The sequence below is a fragment of the Hippopotamus amphibius genome, chromosome 1, assembly GCF_030028045.1.
Source record: "Hippopotamus amphibius kiboko isolate mHipAmp2 chromosome 1, mHipAmp2.hap2, whole genome shotgun sequence".
Taxonomy (NCBI): Eukaryota; Metazoa; Chordata; class Mammalia; order Artiodactyla; family Hippopotamidae; genus Hippopotamus; species Hippopotamus amphibius.
The window spans coordinates 46,066,563-46,089,442 of NC_080186.1; the positions used below are offsets into that span (position 1 = coordinate 46,066,563).

Here is a 22,880-nt window from a genome sequence, read left to right on the forward strand (position 1 = left end):
TATGGGGGAAAAACTGACATAAAATATATCAGCTTGATATCGAGTAGAATTTACTGAGGCAAATGGTTTACATCCTCCACCACTCTCTTTCCTTTCTCCTCTCTTAGTTCAGCCTTTAGAGGTTGGTGGGGTGATGTACTATGGCCTGACCGCATCTGTAGGGAGACTACACTAATTCTGCCTTTATCTTTTGTCTGGGTTGGTACGTGGGAGGAAGGAGGAAAGTGAGAAGGTCCTTATGTTAAATATCTTAGAAAACCTCCATAGGGGTACTTCAGAGCACTGATATCCAAATGGTCCTAGGCAGCTCCCAATGACCTATTTTTAAATATTCTGCAACCAAGTAAGGTTTTGCGAAAAATGGTTCTGCTGTTTAAGCTGATGAAAGCCACTGCCTTAGAGTAAACCCCAACTTCCTTAGGATTCCTGGAACCGAGAGAGACAGTCTTCTTCTAGGTCCTCCCTGAAGAGCATGTTTGACCTCCTTCTCCATCCTGGACTGAGCAGAGCTCTTGAGCGTGTCTGGTCTGATGATGTGCCTCAGCTGAGGACTACTGAACGAACTAAGTGCTTGGGCGCCAGGCACTGGGTGTGGATCAAAGGCCTCCTTAAAGGACTTGCTCAGGGTTGAACAGTAAAGCCAACATCTGAATCTGAAGTAGCAATTCCTAGAATTTGCATTAAGTTCATTGAGACACTGCCTCTACAACGTTTATAAGGAGCCAATTCGTTCTGAAAACAACATTTTTCAAAGTTTTCCATGTAGTGTCAGCTGTTTGAAACAGCAAACTTGGGTAGTAACTGTTGTATTTGCTAGGACTTACTAACAGATTGAATAATCAGACTCATGTCATTTATGTCCCTAAGACTTAAAATCTGGGGGGGCTGAGGATGGTAATAAATACCGTGGTTTGTTTTAGCACGTGTGGAATTGTGAACCAGAAGAAAATACGTTACAGAAAACACGGTTAGGAAGAAGAAGAAATTTAGAAGCACAGGAACAAGGGTTAGGGAATAACGGAGAGTAAAGAAGGAACTATTGTGGCCAGTGCCCCTGGATGGACAGTGCTATTTCATCCAGCTGCCAAATGAAGGTTCAGATCATGAAAATAGCTTAGGAGGAAAGAAACAAAGCCAGGGGTGGCTCAAGACTCCTGGGTCGGTCTAGACTAGACTCTAGACTCAGGTTGGTCTTAATGCAGAGAGGCCGAACACAAACTCTCGAGAGAAGACTCTGAGAAGGAAGTGTTCCAGAGAGAAAATTCTGATGCAGACCAAAGCAGATCCAAATTCCTAGGCTGCCCTGTCACCTGGGATCTGAGGAGGAGAGGAGAGAATGCCTTCTAGCCTGGCACTGTTAGGAAGTCAGTTCACAGAATGCGCATTTTATGTGGAAAATTACCAGACTCTAATCCTAGGCTTTCTTATCATGTGCAATTTAAAACATGTGGTAAAAACGGAATGTGTAAATAACATTCAGAAAACGAGACTGACCTTATCCTGATAAAACAAGGCACTGTCTAGGGTTTTCTCCAGGATGGTGGCCACAGCAACACGTACTTCTCTCACATTGCACTCCAACAAGAAAATCCTAAGATAAAGAGAAACATGATGTAAAAAAGCAAGACAGAGTTCTATAACCCAACCTTTCCAACACGGTCCCAACTACTATCTAAGAAAACAAATTACTCCAAGATTTCAGTTCAAGTCTCCTGAGAGCGTCAGCATAAATGGGCCCTCGTGAGGGAAGAAGGAGGAGAAAAAGGAAAACAAGACCCTTGAACACGGAAAGCAGATTTTCTTCTGTTTCTTCTTTCTTTCTTCCCCTGAGTGTATAAATGTACAATTTAGACTTCAAGATACACAAAAGCAAAGAACCTAAAATTTTATAAGTTCTGTTCACTCAGGAATAGTTCTCCCGGGCACCCCGTCAATGTCTCAGAATAAGACACTAGTTAAAAGTTCTGAGTCAACATAGCACCTCCTAATCCCCCTGTGCACCTGCATTTCCATCCTTTCACTTTCCTCTCCTCTCCCCTCCCAACCCTTACTTATTACTCAGTCCTCCTGGAAGCATGTGAGGCTGAGAAAGTCCTGCTTCCTTCCTTCCTTCTTCTTCTATAATGATGATGACAGCAGTTAGGTTTACCAGGCACACTTGTCACATGTGGCACTTTCAGTGTCACACTCAGATACTACACTGCACGCTGCAAGCGCAGGACCTAACCTAACCCTTCACACAGCCAGGGTGGCGGATGGGGCAGAGGGCAGGGTCATTGGGGGGAGGGGGGTGGTGTGGTGCCTTTCTTTCTCTGCTTCACACATTCACTCTGACATGACAACCCATATTATAAGCGGCACAGTGAAAATTTATCTATCATTTCTAATATTTCTTAACAGAAAATTCTCATTGTTTCATGAGCAAGATTTAAATATAATTTTGATGACCCAAGTCAAAACTGTCCTGAGGCATTCTTTCAGGTCACAGCAATGAAAGTGCTTCTTCTTCTCCCCACAGGAAAATGAGAGCAGAGCTTTCCGAGGCCACTTCAACTTCTGCTCATTCCATGTAACTGTCAGTGCTAAGCATCAGCTACCCAATGTGACCCGGACACAAAGGCTCTGTTCAACAGCCACTAAGATTCTAAGTGGCAACTCCAGGAACGTTTAAAGGATAACAAGTACTCCTCTAATATGTAGCTCTGGATGTCTGATCAGGTTCAGGCAGGATTCTTTTGGAAAAAATATCTATATAGGGGGTGCTCCACATTTCCTATCACAGACATTAGGAAGCACCTTGAGAATGCAAACGACCTAGAATATGGGCAGTTCCACAGGACACATGACCTGTCTCACACCAAATAAATGGCATGACAAAAAAGGTGGTGGGGAAATGGAACAATTATAGATTAAAAGAACCTTAAGAAACATACAAACCAAATGGAGACCAAATGGAGCTTGTTTGGGTCCTGATTTGTACAAATTCAATGGTGAAAGAATGCTTTTGAGACATATGGGGAAATCTGAACATGGACTGGGTATCGGATGATATGAAAGAATTATTATCATTTTTGTTTAGAGTGATGATGGTAAAGTGTTTACTCTTTTTTTCTTTTAAACTTACCTGTGAGAGATACATGCTGAGAAATTTATAGTGAAATTATACAATGTCTGAAATTTACTTTAAAATATTTCAGAGGATAAAAGAAAAGCATGTGTGTGAATGTGTGTGGGAATTGGGATAAGTAAACAAGATTGGCCAAATGCTGACAACTTGAGCTGGAGGTGGATATAGGAGAGGGTTCATTATTCTGTCTACTTTGTATGTTTAAAAATTTCCACAATAAAAAAAATGTTTTAAAGATGTAAAGCACCCCTGATGTTAGTAGTTTTAATTTCTTTAGATCAATTTGCAAGCAATATTTGCTACTACTTTAATTTTTTACAATTATAATTACATATAAAAACTGCCCCCCAAAAGGACTACAGAGGGGCTAATCTGAGAGACAACAGCTTCTTCACATTTACAGTTACTAAAGTATTAGTACAGTGTATGTTTATTTTTTAGTTGTAACATTGACAACCTAAGTTATCTTAAAAGTTCTAAAGAAATAAGTAATTAGAGAAAGAATATTAATCCTTCAAATAATGAAATCAGAGCAACTGATAATGATGAGGAATTGGGCTTTATAAAGAAAGAGACAAAATATAACAAACTCTACCAGGAAAATTTAGATTAGGTAATTCACTGAGACTCTTTAACATTAGGAATTCTAAGAAGCCAAATCATACTACCAAAGGAAGTTACTGAGTTCCCCTGGAGATATTTAAGAGCAAGCCTGCTTGGATATAAGGTGAACTAAATAGCCATGTTCCTTTCAAATGGGTGATGATTTTATGACGTTCTACTGCTTGACACAATACTCTGGAGTCCTAATGGGAAGATATTTTGGAAATAAGCTGGAAAAATGGGTGAACGTTTATTTTTAATGCAAACTCTAAAGGGACAGGCGAGAACACTTCAAATAAATGTTTAATTGTTCTCTCTTTATGAGCTGTATGCATGTATCCATGCACAAATACTTGAGCACTTAATGTTTGCCGGGTTTTTACGTACAGTAGGGAACCAAACAGAGGTAGCTTCTGCCCGTCAAGAAGCTGAAGTTTAGTGGAGGAGACAGGCAACACAAAAGAGCAACCTAATAGGGCAGACCTACTTTAAATTCGGAGTAAACAGACTCTCTGACATCTGATGGATGAGAAGGTGCTTACTATGCAAAGAGTGGAGGGGAGACTATTATAGGCAGAGGGAATAACGGGTGAAAAGGTCTTTAGGCAGGACAAAAAGCTTCACATGTTCAAGGAATCAGCACTCTGGTGAGTGACAAGCCAGGCAGAAAGTGAAACAGGCAAAGCCCACACTCAAGTGAGGCCTCTGTATTACACTATGGTAAAGATTTTGGATGTTATTATAAGTGCGATGAGAATCCACTGAAGAATTTTTAAGCAGAGAAGTAACATAATCTAATTTATTTTAAAAGAACACTTTTGTTGCCGTATGAGGTACACTGGAAGAGGGCAAGGAGGAGATACCAAGCAGGCCAATAAATGAATGTCTGAAGCTCAGACCTCGAGATGAAGGGGACACGGGACTAAGAGTTTCCATTAGACCTTAACCTGCCACCGGATGACTATCTCCCTGTGGGAACGGACCTGCATTTCTGAATTCCCTGTCGTCTGCTTTACGTTGAGATACCAGAGCATATTTGTATGCTGACAGAAGTGACCCGGGAGAAGATTCGGGAAGGTAAAGATGCCAAATTCCTTGAGAAGCTTTGCTCATGTAGAGAGGTTCATTTTGAGAGGAGAGAGGACACTTCCTGCATCATCTCAGGAGGAAAGGAGACGAGGGGAACACACGGGTTGGTGTGCAGCCTGTGACGGGGCGAGGGGCTGCTCATCTGTTCCAGCTGTGCTGGCAGCGCAGCCTGAGGCAAGGCCGCTGGCTGGGAGTGGGTGAGCACACGGCAGGTCTGAGGGGCGTGGGCCACAGGTGCTGCAGAGGGAGGGAAGGGGCACTGGGGATAAAGCAGCCTGGCCACTGAGTTCAAGGTGCTCGCTGGGTCCCCCACATGAGTGCTGAACTCTCCGAGGATAAGAGAACAAGGAGCAAGGTGTAAACATTCACAGTGACTGGATCACCTTGAAAAATCAAATTACTTTTTTATTACAGATACATAGGTAAATACACCATCATAGAATATTTATCATACTATCATACTATCAAAAGATTTTTGGAAAAATTTACTTTAGTCAAGATCCAAACACATTAGCAATATTGTGGTATTACTGTACAGCAACCTGGGACTGCTGGTCTTCACCTGCCACCAGACTGTGAGCCCCTGAGGGAAGAGACTCAGGAATCCCCTGAGCAACAGCAGGGGTTCAGGACACTTGCCTGTGAACACCTGGCCATCTGCTTAAAATTGATTCCGACCAGAAAAATAATTTCAAGTTGAAATAAAAAGAATTATGAGAAACCTCAGCTCTAAATCACTGGAAGAGACACACATTTCTTTTAATTAAAAGACACTGACTGACACTTACTTTATCAATTCTCGTCCTTCAGAACTAATAAAATATTCCACTAGCCACTGACAAGCATCAAAACTTTTTGAAAGTAATGCTTCAATAGTGGCGATCCATTCTTCAGTGTCAACCCTTTAAAAAAGCAGAGACAGCGATGTTAGTCCGGCAAATAATTCCATGAGTGTTGCTCATTTTTTTTTTTTTTTTTAATTTTTAAATTTGGGGGGTGGGGTGGGGTGGAGGATAACTTATACACTCAATGACTGTGGGACTAACACAGACCCTTAGTTCAGTCCCCTTATCTGGATATGACTTTTCCCAGCTTCTAAAGATGTATAGCATTTATGACTTACGTCACAGTTTTGTTTTGTCCATCTTTCCTATTGGATTAGAAATTCCTTAAAAATAGAAACCCATGTCTTAATCATCTGAGTGTATTAGGTAGCTGCCTTCAACTACCTAAAACAATGTTTTGAATTTTTAATGTTTGAATTTTTTTTTTTTGATGTCAACAATTTTTAGAGTCTTTATTGAATTTGTTACAATATTGCTTCTGTTTTACATTTTGGTTTTTTGGCCGCGAGGCATGTGGGATCTTAGCTCCCCGACTAGGGATCGAATCTGTACCCTGGGCACTAGAAGGCGAAGTCTTAACCACTGGACCGCCAGGGAAGTCCTTCAAATTTAATTTAAGTAATGCCTTTTGTCACAACAGACTATCAAAATGTATCACCTCTTACCTGAGCTTTTTCTTCGTCCGTAGATAAGTTTGAAAAAGGAACTGAATGGCGAGCTGTAAGCTCACCTTTGCCATGCAAGGATAATATGGATGCTTTAATTTAGTCTATAAGAGAGGGAGAAAAAAAGAAAGGCTACTTTTCACAAAAGTTTTAAAGATTATTATGCATTTTTATGAACTGAATAATGAAATAGATAATAAAGTTAAATACTAGTAAGAAAAATGCAGCCAGTTCATTATAGAAAATGTTGCAGTCAAATTTTAAAAAGAGTAGGAAAAGAGATCTTCTTCATTTCTTTTATCAAGCCTTCTCAAAATAGAGCCTTTAGACCACAGGATGTTAAATAATCTACCAACAGACTAAGAAAGACTTCCCCTTACTGGCAAACTGTGATCATGGTACTCAAGAAAAAGAAGCACTTAGAAGTCAATCTTGAGTCTGGTAACATCTGATTACAAATCAGAAATAATTAATCTCCGTAGAGCCCCAATATTCATTTACATCACCTATAGCTACTCCTAAATAAATTCTTTATAAAATATAATAAGAGGACTTAAAAAAGCCAGTAAGTGGAAACCCACACTCATTCACAATCTGTATTATACATTCTGAATACTGCCTGTATTTTAATATCACCCAGTAAGTAACATATTCTTTTGGCATTCAGTATAAATGCTAACAAGTGAGAGTGAGGGTGAGTCACTGAATCCTTTAGTGGAAAGATATTTAACTATGATCCTTTCTAATTTCTTTAGTAACAATCCAACTAGTACTTACAGCATTCAGTGATGCTAAAGACAAAACAAAACTGAAATAATCACTACTGTACACATCTCTATTCTTCATAAACTTGAGGTTTTCATCTCTCACCATCTACAAAAGAAAATTGGTAATTATTTTTAAGAAACAGTAAATTACTCAAGATATAGAAGACATTTTCAGTGATATGGTAGGCAAAATGGGTTCATAAAAACACTTCTGTCAAGCTTTGAAATTTTTAAAAAGGAGAGAGGAAAAACCTCCGTTCAAAGATAAGAAGTTGTAAAAAGGTGCAGTATTATTCATTAAACCAAATTCTTCTGGGAATTTCAGGAAAACCACCATGGGAAGGACAAGTGAATTCTAACCTGTCACTCTGGGTGGAAAGGGACAATTACAGGTTTCCCAAACACAACCGGCTCCATGCCCTCTGTGTCTCAGATATTTAATTCTCTATCTCAGAGACTCCATGTTTTTTTTAAATTGTTTGATTTTGGCTACTTAGCTTTTGATTACTTAGTGAATAAAGTCTGGACTGGACAGTTGGACAGTATGAATTTAAATCTTGGCTCTGTGACACTGGCAGGTCATTTCTCCTTTCTGAGCCTTTTCTCCTTTACATTTGAAAAATGGCAATAAAACCTGCTACTCCACGAGTGTTTTAAGAATTAGGGATTTGTTTAAGCAGGTAGCACACAGTAGGTATTCAATACCTAACGGTCATCATTGTTATATTAGTTTTACCCAAAGGTTACGAACCTTAACTTATTTTTCTCTTCAGATTCACTACGTTAATTTCAGCAGCGTGTTTCTGCACTGCCCACTCCCGCCCCCTTGTTTACGTGGGGCATCCCACAGTCACACAGCAGGCCTGGGACAGCCCTGGCTGATCCCGAGTCTGCAGCCACCTCTGTGACAAGGTGGGTCAGGAGATGTACCACTAGAGTTGCAACTGCGTCCACAAGAAGGGTTGGCAGGAGTAGTTCTGGGCCCACAGAACAGATTTTGACATTTACCTGGATTTTCTCCCTTAGAACTTTTTATTCAGTTCTTACCTGGTATATTCGAACAGGCATTTTCTCCACAAATAGTCCTTTCTTCTCGCCCTTTTTAACCAGCTTGGTTAGAATAGAGAGTCGGTCATTGTTAGGCCTATGGGGCCGAGGAGATGACTGAGGCGAAATTTCTGGTGAAGATGGTGCTGACCTAAGAGACAGAATCAGAAAAGTGCTTGTCTAGAATAAAATGGCTACTGTTTTAGTAGTTTACTATAACCAGATAAACCTACATAAGCAGGGTACTAGACTCAAAAATAAACTGTATGCTTTCCTGATCCAATGTACTAAAATGCGAATCCACAGAAAACAGGACCTTTAAATAAAACCTTTCAGACAGTGCTGGCATAGTACTATGCTCTGGACATAAAGTGTACTCAATAAATGAGATTTTTAAAAAATCTCAATTCTAGAATGAAATAATTTCTATGCATGTTTCTAAATACAAAATAACTTCTTGCCAAGGAAATAATGACGAGGCAGCAGTAAGAAGAAAGAAAAGGGGTAGAAGGATTTACTGATTTTCTTTTTAGGATTTCTCTCTAGCTTAGCTAATTACCCTTAAATCCCAAACAGCATCCTCAGAAGATCACAATATCACCTACTGAGCTCACACAGCAAACTGCACAGAGGAGAAACTCACAGAGAGAGATCCTCGGCTTCCTGCCGCACCACGCTGACTCGACTTTTCTTTGGTAACACCGGGGAGCTCTGATCAGACACCCTCTGGTAGAAGAGCATGTAGGCGTTCCAGTATCTCCTGCGCACGTCAGTATATGGGTTCGCTTCACGACAAGATAACAGGAAAAAAATCTTTGTAAGTAAAAGTTTGTGTGTGTTTTTTGTCTTGACAATCTAAAACAAAGGACCCACAAGTCCAGCAAGTAATTACTCACTAAATTTGTTAAATGGAAAGTGTAAGTAAAGTGTGTGTCTTTTTAGAGCACTGCTTAAAATCATTCTGAAGGTGATCCAGAGGGGTGGGGATAAGGGAGTTGTAACATTTAAAAATAACATTTATAAAAACATGATAATAGAAGTAACATTTAAAAATAAGTTCTGTGGCATAGGATGGGATTATAATTGGCCTCACTTAACCATTTCTGCATAGAACAGCCAAATCCAGATAAGTTTTGGCAACACGATGTTCAGCTAATAAAGGTTACTACCATTAGATGCATGACAACCATGGTCTGGTATCAAAATCTAGTATCGTGGCTCTCATACAGGTGGAAGAGTGTAAATGCCCCTCGAATATTTCAAAATCAGGTTTCAAAAATGGCAAGGTCTCTGCAAAATATTTTTTCTTCAAATAGCAAATTCTGATGGGATTCTGTGATGCACCTTTCCTTGTATTTTTTCCTTCTGGGGGTGGGGGTTGTGGAAAGATTCCTTTGCCACGCTGCCTAACAAACATGGTTTTAAAAACACAGCTGCTAGAAATGCCTTCTCTATTAATCATACCCCTACATAAGTGAAAAGGAAATCTGAAAATTTTAATGGACAACTACTTATTCTGAAACTACTTTTAATGTTGAAATTCTTTCAAGTTGTTCTTTAATATTCATTTCTTCCACTTAACTTACCTCCCACCCCAGGTTGTAAGGAATTATACTAAAAATACTTCGTAAGCAGCTCAAACCTTTTCACTCTGGCTATCAAAGAGTTCATGGATCCATACGGCTAAAGCAGTAGTATGTAAAAAAAATAAAACCTGTTCTATTTTTATATAAAAAATACTTCCTCCAATTTGATACAAAACTATAAATTAAGAAAATAAAACTAATGGAAAATACACATTTGTAAATACTTACTTTGATCATAAACTTTTGGTCGATATTCTCCTCCAAAGCATTCATACTCCAGGGTCTCATCATTTAGGTCAAATTCTTCTATAACTGTGTCGTTAAATTTATACCACTTTCCTTTTCCACATCCCCTAGAGCACAGATTTGATAAACCATTATGAGGTGAAAAACCAAACATCCCCACCCCAACATTTATCTCTATGCATTGTCTACAAATATAGCAGGTAATTACCATTTGAAAACACCTAAGAAAAATATAGCAACAGTTACTTCAGTTTCTTAAACTACTTTTCAAATTGAAGGGATAAAACAGTTGCAACAAGCTTTAAAAATCCAATATGAAATAAGATCAAAGAGCAATGTGAAAGCTTCTTTGTACCACAATGATAAGCATGGATGACAAAGTAGGGCAGGGGGAGCGGAGGAGGGACACGGGGGGGGGGGTGGGAGCAGAAGAGGGACACAGGGAGGGGAGAGCAGAGGAGGGACACGGGGAGGTGGGGAAGGGAGCACAGGAGGGTGGGGGATTGGGAGCGGAGGAGAGAGACAGGAGGTGGGGAGCGGAGGAGGTGGGGGGGTGGAGGAGAGGCACGGCAGGGCAGAATGGAGAGACTACTGGAAGGGTGCAGGGAACAGTACAAGAACCCCTTACCGCCTGTCCTTGATGAAGGAATAGTAGTGGCCTGCATGTGCCTGCCCACTATGTACAATGACACCGACAAGTTCGTAGTTTTCTGTGAGGGCAACTTTTTTTCGTGGAGATCCTCCACCTCCCTGATCCATACTTCGCCCGTTTTCACCAACTTCCGAAGATGAATCTTGGCGAGCCATTCCTGAAACTGTGTAAGGCTCCATGTTTAGCATCCAGGGAAACTATTTAAAAGCAAAAACAGCACGTCAATTTTGGTTAGCAACATATAGGGCCACACCCAATTAAGTGTGTACAAAGAAGGATGTGTTTTCCGAATGTAAGCTAGGACTACCCTCCAATTCAAGTCCACAATCTCAGGATGGCTCACAAGTCTAGGAAGATAAAAGCAGTCTCTTGTTTGAGCATTAAGAAAAGGATTTCACTTCACAGCTGTCACTAGGATGCCTTCTAGAAATGAGGGTTACTGTCTAGAGATCTGCCTGTACCACTAGCTGCAACTAGTGTAAGACAAGGGACTGTGTACTTCTCAGAAGGCTGAGACTACAGCCTTTCACATTTTAGATGAAATTTGAAAATATAAAAAGGAAACAATAAAGGGAGTACAGTAGTTATGGTTATTAAAAAACCAGGAAAAAGAAATAAGTCACCCTTATCTGTTCGTCATATTTAATGGAGCGTCCACTCTCCCAGTCAAATCCAAATCTCATCAGGTGAATGACCAAGACACTAGGTAACGACTTAATACAGGTCCTTTTCACTGTTGTTCTCTAAAGAGAAGCAAAACCCAATTATCTCCATGGAGACAACAGAACGTGAAAGTAATTAAGATGAAGGTCATAGATTTCAATAGGGCTTTCCCATCCGTGTGAACACAAGTCATGACATCATCTAATGGAAGTAAAAACAGGAGCTTAATACTGATCTTACATAAAACATAAAGTACATGAATAACAAATTAATCTTGTTTTCTAAAAAGGGCAAATGTAATACCTTTTCTTTACACTTTTCACAGTAATATGCATTACTTCCCTCTAGAACTTCTCCTCTAACAAACTGGTCCAAAGAAATTTCCAAACTCTGACAGGAAGTAACGCCTAGATTGAGAGCCATGAAAGCTTCCTCACGTTCGTATCTGATTAGGAAATAATAGGAAAACCATGATCAACAATGGAATTTAAAAACCTTGAAATTACCACAATACTTGAGATTGAACACAGAACCACATTCCTAATCAGTGTAATTAACACATACCTTCCCTCATCCTTCTAAAAGTATACTAAATAAAAATGCCAATTTTTGAGCACTTAGAATTGCTTAAAATTATGAATTTCAACAAAGAAATTTTAGAAATGGAAACCAAAGATAAACATTCACAGATCCAGTAGGAGATATATCTGCAAACCTCTCAACGAATAAAAAATTTACAACATACTAGAAGAATCATTTAAAAATGATGGTGATTATTTTTTGATGTCAGTGTTATCGTCACTAACCTGTGAGGACAGTCTTTACAGATCTTCTGATCAGAATAGATGCCCTGAAAAGTATTCTTAAAAATCTGGTCTCTCCCCATTTTCTGTTGAAATAAAAAGTTAAAATTCTAGTTGATGCCTCTAGAACTTTTAGGTTGTTTATACAGAATTTTACTTAGACCTGAGCTAGAGCACAGATTTTAATTTAACCAACAAAATAAAATGAGTCAGCCTGGTAGTTTAAGCTGGGAACTAATCAAAGAATGATAACCCATTAGACCTGCTGCCAGAGTAATGCAAATAATCAGAAAAGGGAGAGGAGAGCCACAAGCACGGCGTTCTCCATGATGATCCTGTATCCTTCTCCCCTTGCCACAATTACCAAGCTAGGAGTAACTCTCCACGGTCTTTTCTTTTTTCTTGTGGAAAGAACACTATAAATTTGTAAGTTATTTTAAACAAAGAAATGGATAACTTGTGCCTACTGATGAGAGGAGAGGCAAATGCTGGCAGTGACAGGAGGCTGTCTGTTTTAGAAGGTGATACCATTTAGGAAGTTTGTGACATGTTTTACTGGGTAGTGGTAGAAAGCTTTGGGTCACATAACCACAAACAACTTTTGAATCTGGTTCGTTTGTTCCCTTTGACAAAGCAAGATGGCTCTGCGCAGGGCCATCCGTTCACTGGTGACGGCAGCACTCCTCTGAGGCCAGATTACTTCAATGCAGACACAGAGTGTGTAGCTAAAAATGGTTATGGGGTACAGGTTAAGAGTTACCTACTTTACCAAGTGTCAGATGAATTAAGAAGAAAATAAATTTATAATCTTAGCATTCTGTGTATGTTTTCATATTTAAACCCAGAAGAAATGAAATGCAGTTGTGGTATCAAAGATGATCACTTTCTGATTTGTCAGCTTCACAGTAATTCCAAATCCTAAACCACTGTTCTCATGCTATGGAGTTTGAGGAAGGTTAGAGGGAAAACGAAACTTTTTCTACCTTGAGATATTCATCCATCTGATCGATGAGACTGGTGAAGAATTCATACGCATCCTGCTGTTCTCTCACATAAAGTTCTTTGTTCCACATTTTGAAAATCTATGTAACAAGAATTAAATACGTTGCTAAAGGAAAAGCAGCAATTTCTGAATATGGTAGAAAAGGAATGTGAAAGAGTCCTTAAGTGCTTCTAAAAACCAAGTTCACTATTAGGATTTAAAAGTTTTTACTGACGTGAGATTAGCTTGCCTTCAGCCATCTATGTTTTTCCTCAGTCCCTTTATAATAATAAGTCTATAAAACCATACAGGGTGAGGTCTAAGGTCAGGAAATAGAGAGTTTCTCTTAGAAAACTAACCAACCCATAGGGGGAAATATAAGGTAAAACATAGTAAAGGAATGTTTTAAAACAATGTTCTCAACTTAGAGGCATTAGGGAAATTGATATAGGTTCAGAAGAAAAATCTGAACAAATATTTCAAATGGCTAAATAAGAATAAAGGGAAACAGTCAAAACAATTAAGATTAGCAAATCCCTAGAAATTATAAACGACTATTCTCAACATTCTCATCACTTGAATCAAGCACCAATGCCAAGAAGAATGGTATAAACATTTCTTTTATAGGTTCTTGGCAACGGGATTAGTCTAGAGTTAATAAACAACAGACAGTTATCACTAGAGAAAGAATGCAGCCACACTCCAAATACCTAACATCTTTCAATCTAAAGAGTTACTGGGTAAAATACCTTCCAGAAATTCTCGGGTACATAGTACTGCAGCTTGCTTTCCATCAAATGCCCAAAGAGAGACTGCACTTGGTAGAATACACTATCGTCTGGATTGTCCGTGTCATCATCCACTGAAAGTAATGACTAAAAAGAAATGAACTGTATTAAGTTAGAAATATTCAACAGCTTTCAGAAAACCTCGACTTCTGTATGTGTGAGTACCCATACTGCTCTTTCAGAATTATGTATGTCTGGATGTGGCGTCAACACCTCCTAGCTGGTGTAATCATAAACAAATTATCTCTTTGAGCTTCTGTTTGATTATGAAAAACTGGAACCAGTAATCCCTGGATCTCTATAAGAAATAAGTGTGACGTGATGACACACAGAATATTCTCAAGACTATTTACTGCTGTGCCACAAGCTAGTAGTAGATTATTACAGAGTGCTAATTATTACAGAGTCTAAATATTTCTAAAATACCAAAAGTGTTAGTAGCTTCATGGAATAGAGCTTGAGAATAATTTAGGAGTTCAAAAATCACATTACGTCAAATCCATCTGTCAAACAGGCAGCATATTACCTCAGCAGATTTATAAACACATGTGACTATGAACAATGTCGTATATACAGATTTCAGAAGCTATTAGAGAGTCTCTAATTATGTCTAGTTTTAATAAACCCTAAAATGCAATATGTGGATATGGAACAGTTCTCAGGCAATGTACACATACATCATTTATGACACTAAACAGGAAAGAGGAAGGAAATCACCTCCGGGAGACCAGGCTGCATATACAGCTGCTGGAAGACTGCGTTCATGTAACACGTAGCGCCGCCATTCCTCAGCCCCACAAACCCTGAGCTGGACCTGCTATCCACTGGGGGAAGGTACTAGGAAAGAGGAGTAGAAATAGAGAGGGAATTAGTCTCTCTGCGACCTGCACATTTCCTCACAGCTTTATGAGATGTCTGAGAGGAAAAGGGAGATACAGATTTATCCACCTGGTGTGTTACGAGTTATGGTAGTGAGTTGTGGTAGTGAGCAAACCTATGTTCACGAGGTACCTCTGCAGATACAACCTGATCCTAAAACTACTATCTCAATGTTTCCTTTTAGTTTCTAAAGTACCCTGCATATTGGAAGTGTGTATTTGTACATCCACTATGTAGTCTTACATTCAGTCAATTATCACTCAAGAAATATTTCTTACACGGCACACAGTGCCTACTATGTGCCAGGCACTGTGCCAGGGCTATGAGAGAGCAGAAATGTATTTGTCCTTGATCTCAAGGAGCTTATACCATAGCAGGGTAGACATTAATTAAGTAAAAATACTGATACATATTTACAAACTGAGATAGTACTCTGAAAAGTAGGAAGGGTTCTATGAAGTGTTTACTATGAGGAATCCTAACCTGTCTGTGTGTTCAAGGAAAGCTCCTACTCCTTCCCTTCCTTTCTGAGAAGGTAACATTCTTCTATTGAACTTCTTCTAATAAGCATGAAATTAAATAAAAATGTAACTATCCTCGCATTTTACTTAAGGATGATTTGTAATAATGTAGATTCTAGTACAACGTTTTTCTAGATAGAAATCATCTAGAAAAGGCATCTTGGATAAAGTTCAACATGGCACTTCTCCAAGTAAAAAGGGATATTGTAATGACACACTCTGAAATGCTACTACAGCAGGATCTTGGTGCCAATGCTATGACCAGAATCAAGTTATCTTCATATATCAAGTACCTGCACTCAGGTAATAACTAACCAATGACAAAACCCTGGAGGTCTCCTGGACTGGAAGGAATTGCTACATGTCATATACTTTTCATTTATATTCAACATACACTTAGAGCAGGGTGATTTCTAAGATTTAATTAATACTGTAATTTATTTGTAGTCCAAAGCACACGCTAAAAAAATAAGAAAAACTGGTTCATAACAGTGCTAAAAGTATAAGTATTTATATGACAAATATTTTCTTCATTATGCTGATTTAATTCCTGACTTATTAGAATAAGATTGTCTTTTAAATCTGATTGTTAAGTAAAGGCATGTAAAACTTAAAGCAAAGCATAAAATAAGCACTATAAACTAAACAGCTCATACCAAAACAGTTCCCAATTTATGCACTCACATTGCACTTTGCAAGTGCTATTTCCTCTATTTAGAACACCTGCTCTCACGTCTTTTCCTGCCTAACTTGTATGTTTCATAGTACTCAGCTTAGGCATCCAAAGGGATGAGACGGCCTCTATGACGTTAGTGGAGAGTGCTTTAAAAGCATCCTCCCAACTCCTGGTCTGGCACTCAGCTCGCTTCCCTCTTGCGGATCCTGAAGTACACAAAACTGTCCATGGCTTCTCATGTCTGGAATGACCTTCCCACCTTGCCTCAACCGGCTCACTACTCTTAAGGGCTCTATTCTAAATTTCGTCATTTCTAAGAAGCTTTCTAAAACACACCATCTAGTGTTGAAGTGCCTCTCTGTTAGAAGAGCATTCAGGACATACCTCCATCTTAGGACTGGGATTCTATCTTCATTTTTGAGCTCCAAAAACTGAAAACACCTCAGCGCATAGTAAACTCAATAAATCTTAGTTGAATTTCAGTGAACACAGGCTATCCTGTGAGAGACCGAGTGCTCGCTTGAGTTTGTAGCTCCAGTGCCTGGCACTGTGCCAAGTGTACAGGTTCGCAAAAAATAGGTTGAAATGCTACTTTTTACTGAGAGTAATTATCAACTGACTTGAAAATGTCGCTTCTTTTTTAATCAAAAGGGTACCACTTAGTAATATATTGTAGTGTATTAATGTAATACACTATAGATTAAAATTGATTTGAGTATGTGAACTTGGAAAACAAAAGAATAACACTCACTTCCTTTGTGACTAGGATAATGCAAACATAGTTTTAAAATAATATGTTTAAGAGATCATTCTAAAAAAATTAAGTGCATTGAGGTCTAGAAAACTTACATCAAACTCCTTGGTAAGAGCAGGATCAGGCTGATGATGCATAGAAAGTAGCTCTTTTGTAATAATTTGAAGATTTGAAGGTGAGCTATCAGCCAGCATTACAAGGACTTCGTAGGCTGCCAGTCGGCTGTTCACTGTACTACACCTAAAAACAAAAGACACAAGTCAGTTTCAACAGTGAGTAATTTACTTGAGTCGCTCATTAAACTAAGGCAACATTTGAAATGAAAGTATAAGAGCTGCAATTCCTAAAACAGGGTTAAGTCAGGTCTGATGGCCGACCTAGTAATCTAGTGGGAGGTGTTTATTTAACAAATGAAGAGACCATGAATACAGGAGGGATGTTTATGGTTTAGAGCTAAATATCTTCTTGGCCTGATGATAAAGTAGCAAATCTTTCAATTATGACTCCAGAATATTCTTATCTAAGGGACAGATCATCAAGAACAGAAAATAGAATCTGAAAACTGTACCAAAAGCACAACATGGAAATAACTACCTTTCAATTAAAGTAGGTAGGAAGAAAGCTTTTTGTAGATTACACCCTGAAATTCAAATATCTATGGCAGAAAGCTATACAAATCAGAACAGACACCCGTAAACATTTGATATGCACCTGCAGATAGAAAATTCTTCAAGGACACTAACCAACTTTCTATTTTGCTGAAAACATGGAGACAGAAATAGTTTGCCAAGTCAATTTGTTTAAAGTGACAACGAAAGACAAGTTGCACGCATTATGCAGGAAACTAAAGGCTTCTTTACTGTTGACCTTAAGTAGAAATCATTTTGGGGATGGACAGTAATTTCTCATGGTCACCGAAGCCAACCTTGCATTTCTTAGGAGATCACAGGTTAGGAAGGATACACAGAAAAGAGGACATCCAACCTCTGAGAGAAACATTTATGGAGTGGAGTATAAGAGATGTGTTCAAGAGGGGGTTGAAAGGCATGGAGATCAGAACTGCATCAGGCACTGAGGACAAAGGCCATGGAGCTGGCACTGTCCTTTGTTTCTTACCTGCATTTGTGGCTTGCAAAGACAAGTAAAGAATGAATAGAAGGTACCCTATACACAGGTTAAACATCGAGAAGTTCTTCTGTTGGTGTGATATAAGAAAAACATTACTTGTGAAAAGAGTTTCTATGTACTTAAAACCTCTTTCTGGCTTTAGGGTTTAGATGGGAAAAGGCTGGGAGTCACTGTGATAAATGAACACCATTCAGTACACTGGGGAGGGATGAAACAAGTGTTTCCTGTTCTATTCAAGGCACTGTATGTGATTCAAAAACACAACTCCTTGTTGACAGACGTATTACTTTTAATAAATACAAATTGAAGGATTCATGAAAAAAAAAGTCAGTAAAACCGCTCAAAATTTATTTTCTCTGTTCACTGGAAACTGAAATACTCATGTGTTTCTACTGCTTTAATAAAAGTCTCCCACGGAGCTAGCATCAAACCTTCCAGAACAAGACTAGGGTAGAGGTGAGGATGGGAGTGACAGTGTGAGGGACACCCCGAGGGTTTTAATGAAGGTTTATTACCTAAAACACATCTTGCTAATAAGGAATCTCTAGATAGAGAAATATTCATACATGACAAGATACCTCTTAAGATTCCATAAAATATTGTTATTATGTTTTGCTCATTTCCATAACCACTGAAATTGTATGAGAATTTTTTTCACTGGTTAAATGCCAAATCCTCACTTTCTTCAGGATTACTCAATTAACTCTGGTTTTCATGAGAAAAGAACAAAGTAAGTTAGATTCAGAGCAAACAGGATGGCAGCTTGTAGCTACCTCCTCCTATCTCCAAGAGTATAAACATCACCTATGAAGGGTCAACGTTACAAATGGATCTTTCAAATTTCTATCCATAAAAACTGATATAAAATTTGACTCTAAAATTACCACTGTAATAAATCACTAGCAGTTTCAATTATCAGGACACAGTCAATACTCAGCAAATCACAAGGTTCATGCACTAAAGCGCCTCTGCTTTTCTCCTAGCAGAAACCTTTCAAGACTCAGAGCCTACTTATCTTTACTTTGGAAGCAATTCTTACAACCTCAGTTTCTCTTGGAATTTGTTACTGACCAAGTTAACCACATTATTACTTATTCTTCCATCTTGATGACAATAGTACTAGCATACCTGCTCAGCAATTACTATGTGCCAGGCAGGCTTTATCCTAAGCCCCCTTACATGCATTTCTTTATACAGCAGAAAATGTCTTATAAGCTATACACACTCATAAGATGGAAGACAAACTCCAAGTTAAGAAAATCTTTTTGGACTAAAGTTTCGAATTAGAATTTTTACCAAAACTGAACACAACGTGCATTTTCCATACTTTGGATGAAAGTCCTGTTGACTGATGGCGGCACTGCCAGCTGGAGAATGACTATTTAAAATAATTCTAGAAGCTCGGAAAAGGAAGTCATCTAACAATGGTTTAATGAGTGATGAACCTGGAACAGAGCATAATATTCATGTTGAGGATGAACACATTTTAATTCAAAGATCCTGTCTTGCACTTTCATATCAGAGCAGCAAAGGCACCTGAGCCACCCAATGGCAGGGCATTCAATTTAACCTGATGCTTATTTTTCAAGCACTTATAATACATGGCAACGCTCTGTGGGGTAGAGGGGTGGGGACGGGTGGGAGAGTCAAGGGACAGGAAACAAAGATAGACAAGCGAAGGTACCTTCCTTTATGAGTTTGCAACAGAGTGAAAGGAGTTAAGCTTTCACTTTAGAAACACAAATGCCAAGAACATCATAAGGCAGGTGGTTTGAATAATTAATTTTTACTCTGGGCACAGGGGAGTCCACATAAACGTTTTTAAAACATTAAAAGTCTTTAGGTTAAAATGACGTGCCCATCTCACCCTGGTTTAGAATCACTCTTTTCTATGTATCCCCAGTAGCCAAGAAGATTTTTATAGAACTCAGTTTGTGTGATAAAAATGATAACATTTTGATTTGTTTTCTGAATATAATTTATAATACTGAATATGCTTTTACAAATTACATGTGTATCCCACCATCCCGGGGTGGTGGTTGGGGGCTGTCTCTCCAGACAAGAATCATCCTTAAAAGAGGTAAGATATACAACGGACTATATTTTATAAAGTATGTAACAGCAAAAAGAGAAAAACCTACTTTGATTTATAATTTTTGTTACTGTTATGTTATCCAACTATCTTGAACGCTATAAAATTCTCTGTATGTTTGACATAGATAAAATAGACCTTAAATTTGTTAGCCACTAAAATTACAGACAATATCCCATTGTCTGAAGGGTCAATTTTCTATGGAACACTTAGCACCTATCTTATTTTCCCAATTTCACACAACACTATGGCAGGAGCTGAGAACTGAGGTATTCTGTCACATGATAAGATGAAGTAATAATTACCAAGCATTTCCTTTTCTGCCCCACAGAGTGAAAGAAGGGTCTTGATGAGCCGTAGGTGTCCTGCCAATAAGATGTTGTCTGCTTCACTGGTCTCACACTCAGCAGTGCGATTAGGTTCAAAATTATCCAGCCAAGTAATCTCATCTTCGAGCATGGTAGCTGGGCTGATTCGTAACTGTTCCATTTCTGAAGCTAAGATGGAAAAACAAAACAAAACAAAACAAAACAACCCCTCATTCTGAAGAAAGAAAGATTTCTTTTCATGGAGTCAAAATCCTCAACTAAAGTAAGCAGAGACAAATCTCAATCTTCCACTTCACAGATTAAAAAAACCTGTCATTAATGAACAGCAGCTGCCCACAGGACTGTGAAGGCTCACACACGTCCGTTCCCTCCCTCTCTCTATCAGTCACAAATCAAATGGCACTGAGTGCCTCCTCCACGCAGGTCATGGTGCTGATGCTGGGGGTACAAGATGAAGGAGACAACCTTTGTCCCGAAGAAGCTCCTGCTTGGTGGGTGTTAGCAGATGTCCCAGGGAAGAAACCATCCCAGAGAAGGAAGGGGTCGAGGAGTGAGAGGAGAGCCATCACTCCCACAGAGCTATGCCAAGGGAGGGGGGAGCTCTGTGAAGGAGAGAGGGGTCCACAGCACAGCAGCTGAATCCAGGTTTCCAGACGACGAGCCAGCCTCCGGAGATCCGCTCTGTTCTTTGGTATTAAGTATTTTACTTTCCCCTCCAAACAAGGATTGAAGACAAGATTCCATATTGGAAGCTGGGATTAGGGAGGGGAGCAGGAGTGATCACGCTCTGCTCCCACTGCACTGTTGCCACAGGCAAGAAAGGCCCCACATGGGGAGGTGGGAAAGGATACTTCAGGTGACACTGTGTGTTCTTGTTTCCTCATTTATAAAATGAGGCTAAGACCTACACTGCGGGGTGCTGGGTATAAAGTGCCTAGTATAGACACTGGTATATAGAAAATACTCCCCAAATGGCCAAATATTGCTTGTTTCAAGCCATATTCCCACTCTGCCCTCAACATTCCATTAAGAGATTCTGGGTCCCTTACTTACTGCTCAATGGCACAGCCAAGGCCCACCCTGATAACGTATTCATGCGTTCCGAGGATGTGTCTAGCCAACTCAGGAGGCCAGTCCTCAAGAAGCAGCGCAGAGTACCCTTTCCAAGTCCAAGCCAGAGAGCAAACCCTCACGGGCTGTTGCCCAACTTAACACTGGAAGCCTGCTTGAAAAATGCAGTACTAGGCTAGGCTGTGAGATGCACATATAGTCCATCCACTTTTCTAGAGAGTACAGGTCTCATCCCTGAATCAAGACACACAGACTATACCATCTCAGGCTCCAGCAAAACCAATTCCACGGCACTGCTCAGAGCACCGAGTCCTCAGCTTTCTGAGACACACTTATGAAGCCCAGGAAGGCATCTGCCTTGGAGATGCTGCTGAGGCTTCTTAGTCACCCTGTCTTTCTGTGTCCATTACATGAAGACCTTTGTGTGACGTTTCTTTGAGGTTTGAGTGCTCGGGAAAAGATTTGTTTCTTTTGAGAAACCGTTATATGTTTCTTCCTCTAGGGTATTGAGAACAAACAAACAAATGAGGTTTCCTTTTTATCTCTGCCCTCCAGGAACCTCATAACCTAATTCTGACTGTGTGGGACTTTACAGCCTGCGCATACACAAGGTTTTCATTTTTTTTTTAACCTCCTGGCCTTGACCTTCTTTTCCAAATAATGTTTTTGTTGATCCTTACTTCATTTTATTTACTTCATAAAAGCTGAAGCAAATCTTTCCTATAAGCTTTGTGTAAAGGGTAGGGAAAAAACTAACAAAGTCTTGATCGGAACAACTAAAATTCACATAGAGCATTCCAACATACATTTGCATTATGTAAGAGTAAGTACAGATGACTGAAATCTGGAAAGCGCTAACAACAGAGTTTCTAATAATGACACTGCATCACATTACCTGAGTTCTATCACTCACTTCTACCACTATCAAATATCTCAGCAGAGATTCCCTCTTTCCTTCAAAGCTTCAATTTTTAAAATCAACAAATCTTCTCAACACATTAATGGCTGGGAATATGTCAATAACAGGAGAAGAGATAACTGGTATGTGGGTTTACATGCTATTTTTAAGAGAATAAAATTCAACTTCAAACAATATTATAATGTTATTTATATTTGAGACACATTAAGTCAGATTTAGAAATGTCTGTTTGGCTTTCTGTTCTAGTCCTTCCCAATCCTTCCCCCGACATAAATCAAAGTTAGACATCTACTTACTTGTAAGATCATCTAATAATTGGCACCTCAGATCAAAATACTCCATGCACTGGGATAATAGTCTAAAAAACAGATAGATTTCAATTACTAAAAACCGGCTGATTTGAAAATAAAAAAATATTTTCCTTTTAAGAATTAGTTCATAAAACAATTGAATAAGAGACATAAAATAACTTTACATTAATTCAACTTGAATATTTTAGCAAGACACAACACACTAGTGATTTTACTTATACAGATGCAGTATAGGAATAATAATGTAAATAGAGGAAACAATCTATCTCATTTTGTAATGATGTACCTACTGACTGCATACATAATGCACGGATTACATTCATCTGTTCAAACATCA

At 39.0% G+C, this 22,880-nt stretch overlaps 1 protein-coding gene across 5 annotated transcripts in view; it reads right to left on the reverse strand.

Moving 5' to 3' along the window:
- The window catches only part of USP24 (ubiquitin specific peptidase 24), a 139,858-nt gene that overhangs the window by 16,629 nt on the left and 100,349 nt on the right, over window positions 1-22,880 (reverse strand). For all 5 annotated transcript variants that reach the window (XR_009049695.1, XR_009049696.1, XM_057712031.1 and 2 more), the window contains exons 39-56: window positions 22,529-22,590; window positions 20,219-20,410; window positions 19,149-19,266; window positions 16,789-16,933; window positions 14,581-14,700; window positions 13,825-13,950; window positions 13,077-13,175; window positions 12,097-12,179; window positions 11,594-11,735; window positions 11,251-11,370; window positions 10,604-10,824; window positions 9,958-10,082; window positions 8,787-8,928; window positions 8,144-8,294; window positions 7,107-7,202; window positions 6,330-6,433; window positions 5,608-5,721; window positions 1,495-1,591 (exon numbers count right to left, since the gene is read on the reverse strand). Coding sequence is in view for 3 of the 5 variants with exons in the window: in XM_057712031.1 (XP_057568014.1) it covers window positions 1,495-1,591; window positions 5,608-5,721; window positions 6,330-6,433; window positions 7,107-7,202; window positions 8,144-8,294; window positions 8,787-8,928; window positions 9,958-10,082; window positions 10,604-10,824; window positions 11,251-11,370; window positions 11,594-11,735; window positions 12,097-12,179; window positions 13,077-13,175; window positions 13,825-13,950; window positions 14,581-14,700; window positions 16,789-16,933; window positions 19,149-19,266; window positions 20,219-20,410; window positions 22,529-22,590 (2,257 nt within the window). In the remaining 2 variants the exon portion in view is untranslated. The remainder of the gene's footprint in view (window positions 1-1,494; window positions 1,592-5,607; window positions 5,722-6,329; window positions 6,434-7,106; window positions 7,203-8,143; window positions 8,295-8,786; window positions 8,929-9,957; window positions 10,083-10,603; window positions 10,825-11,250; window positions 11,371-11,593; window positions 11,736-12,096; window positions 12,180-13,076; window positions 13,176-13,824; window positions 13,951-14,580; window positions 14,701-16,788; window positions 16,934-19,148; window positions 19,267-20,218; window positions 20,411-22,528; window positions 22,591-22,880) is intronic.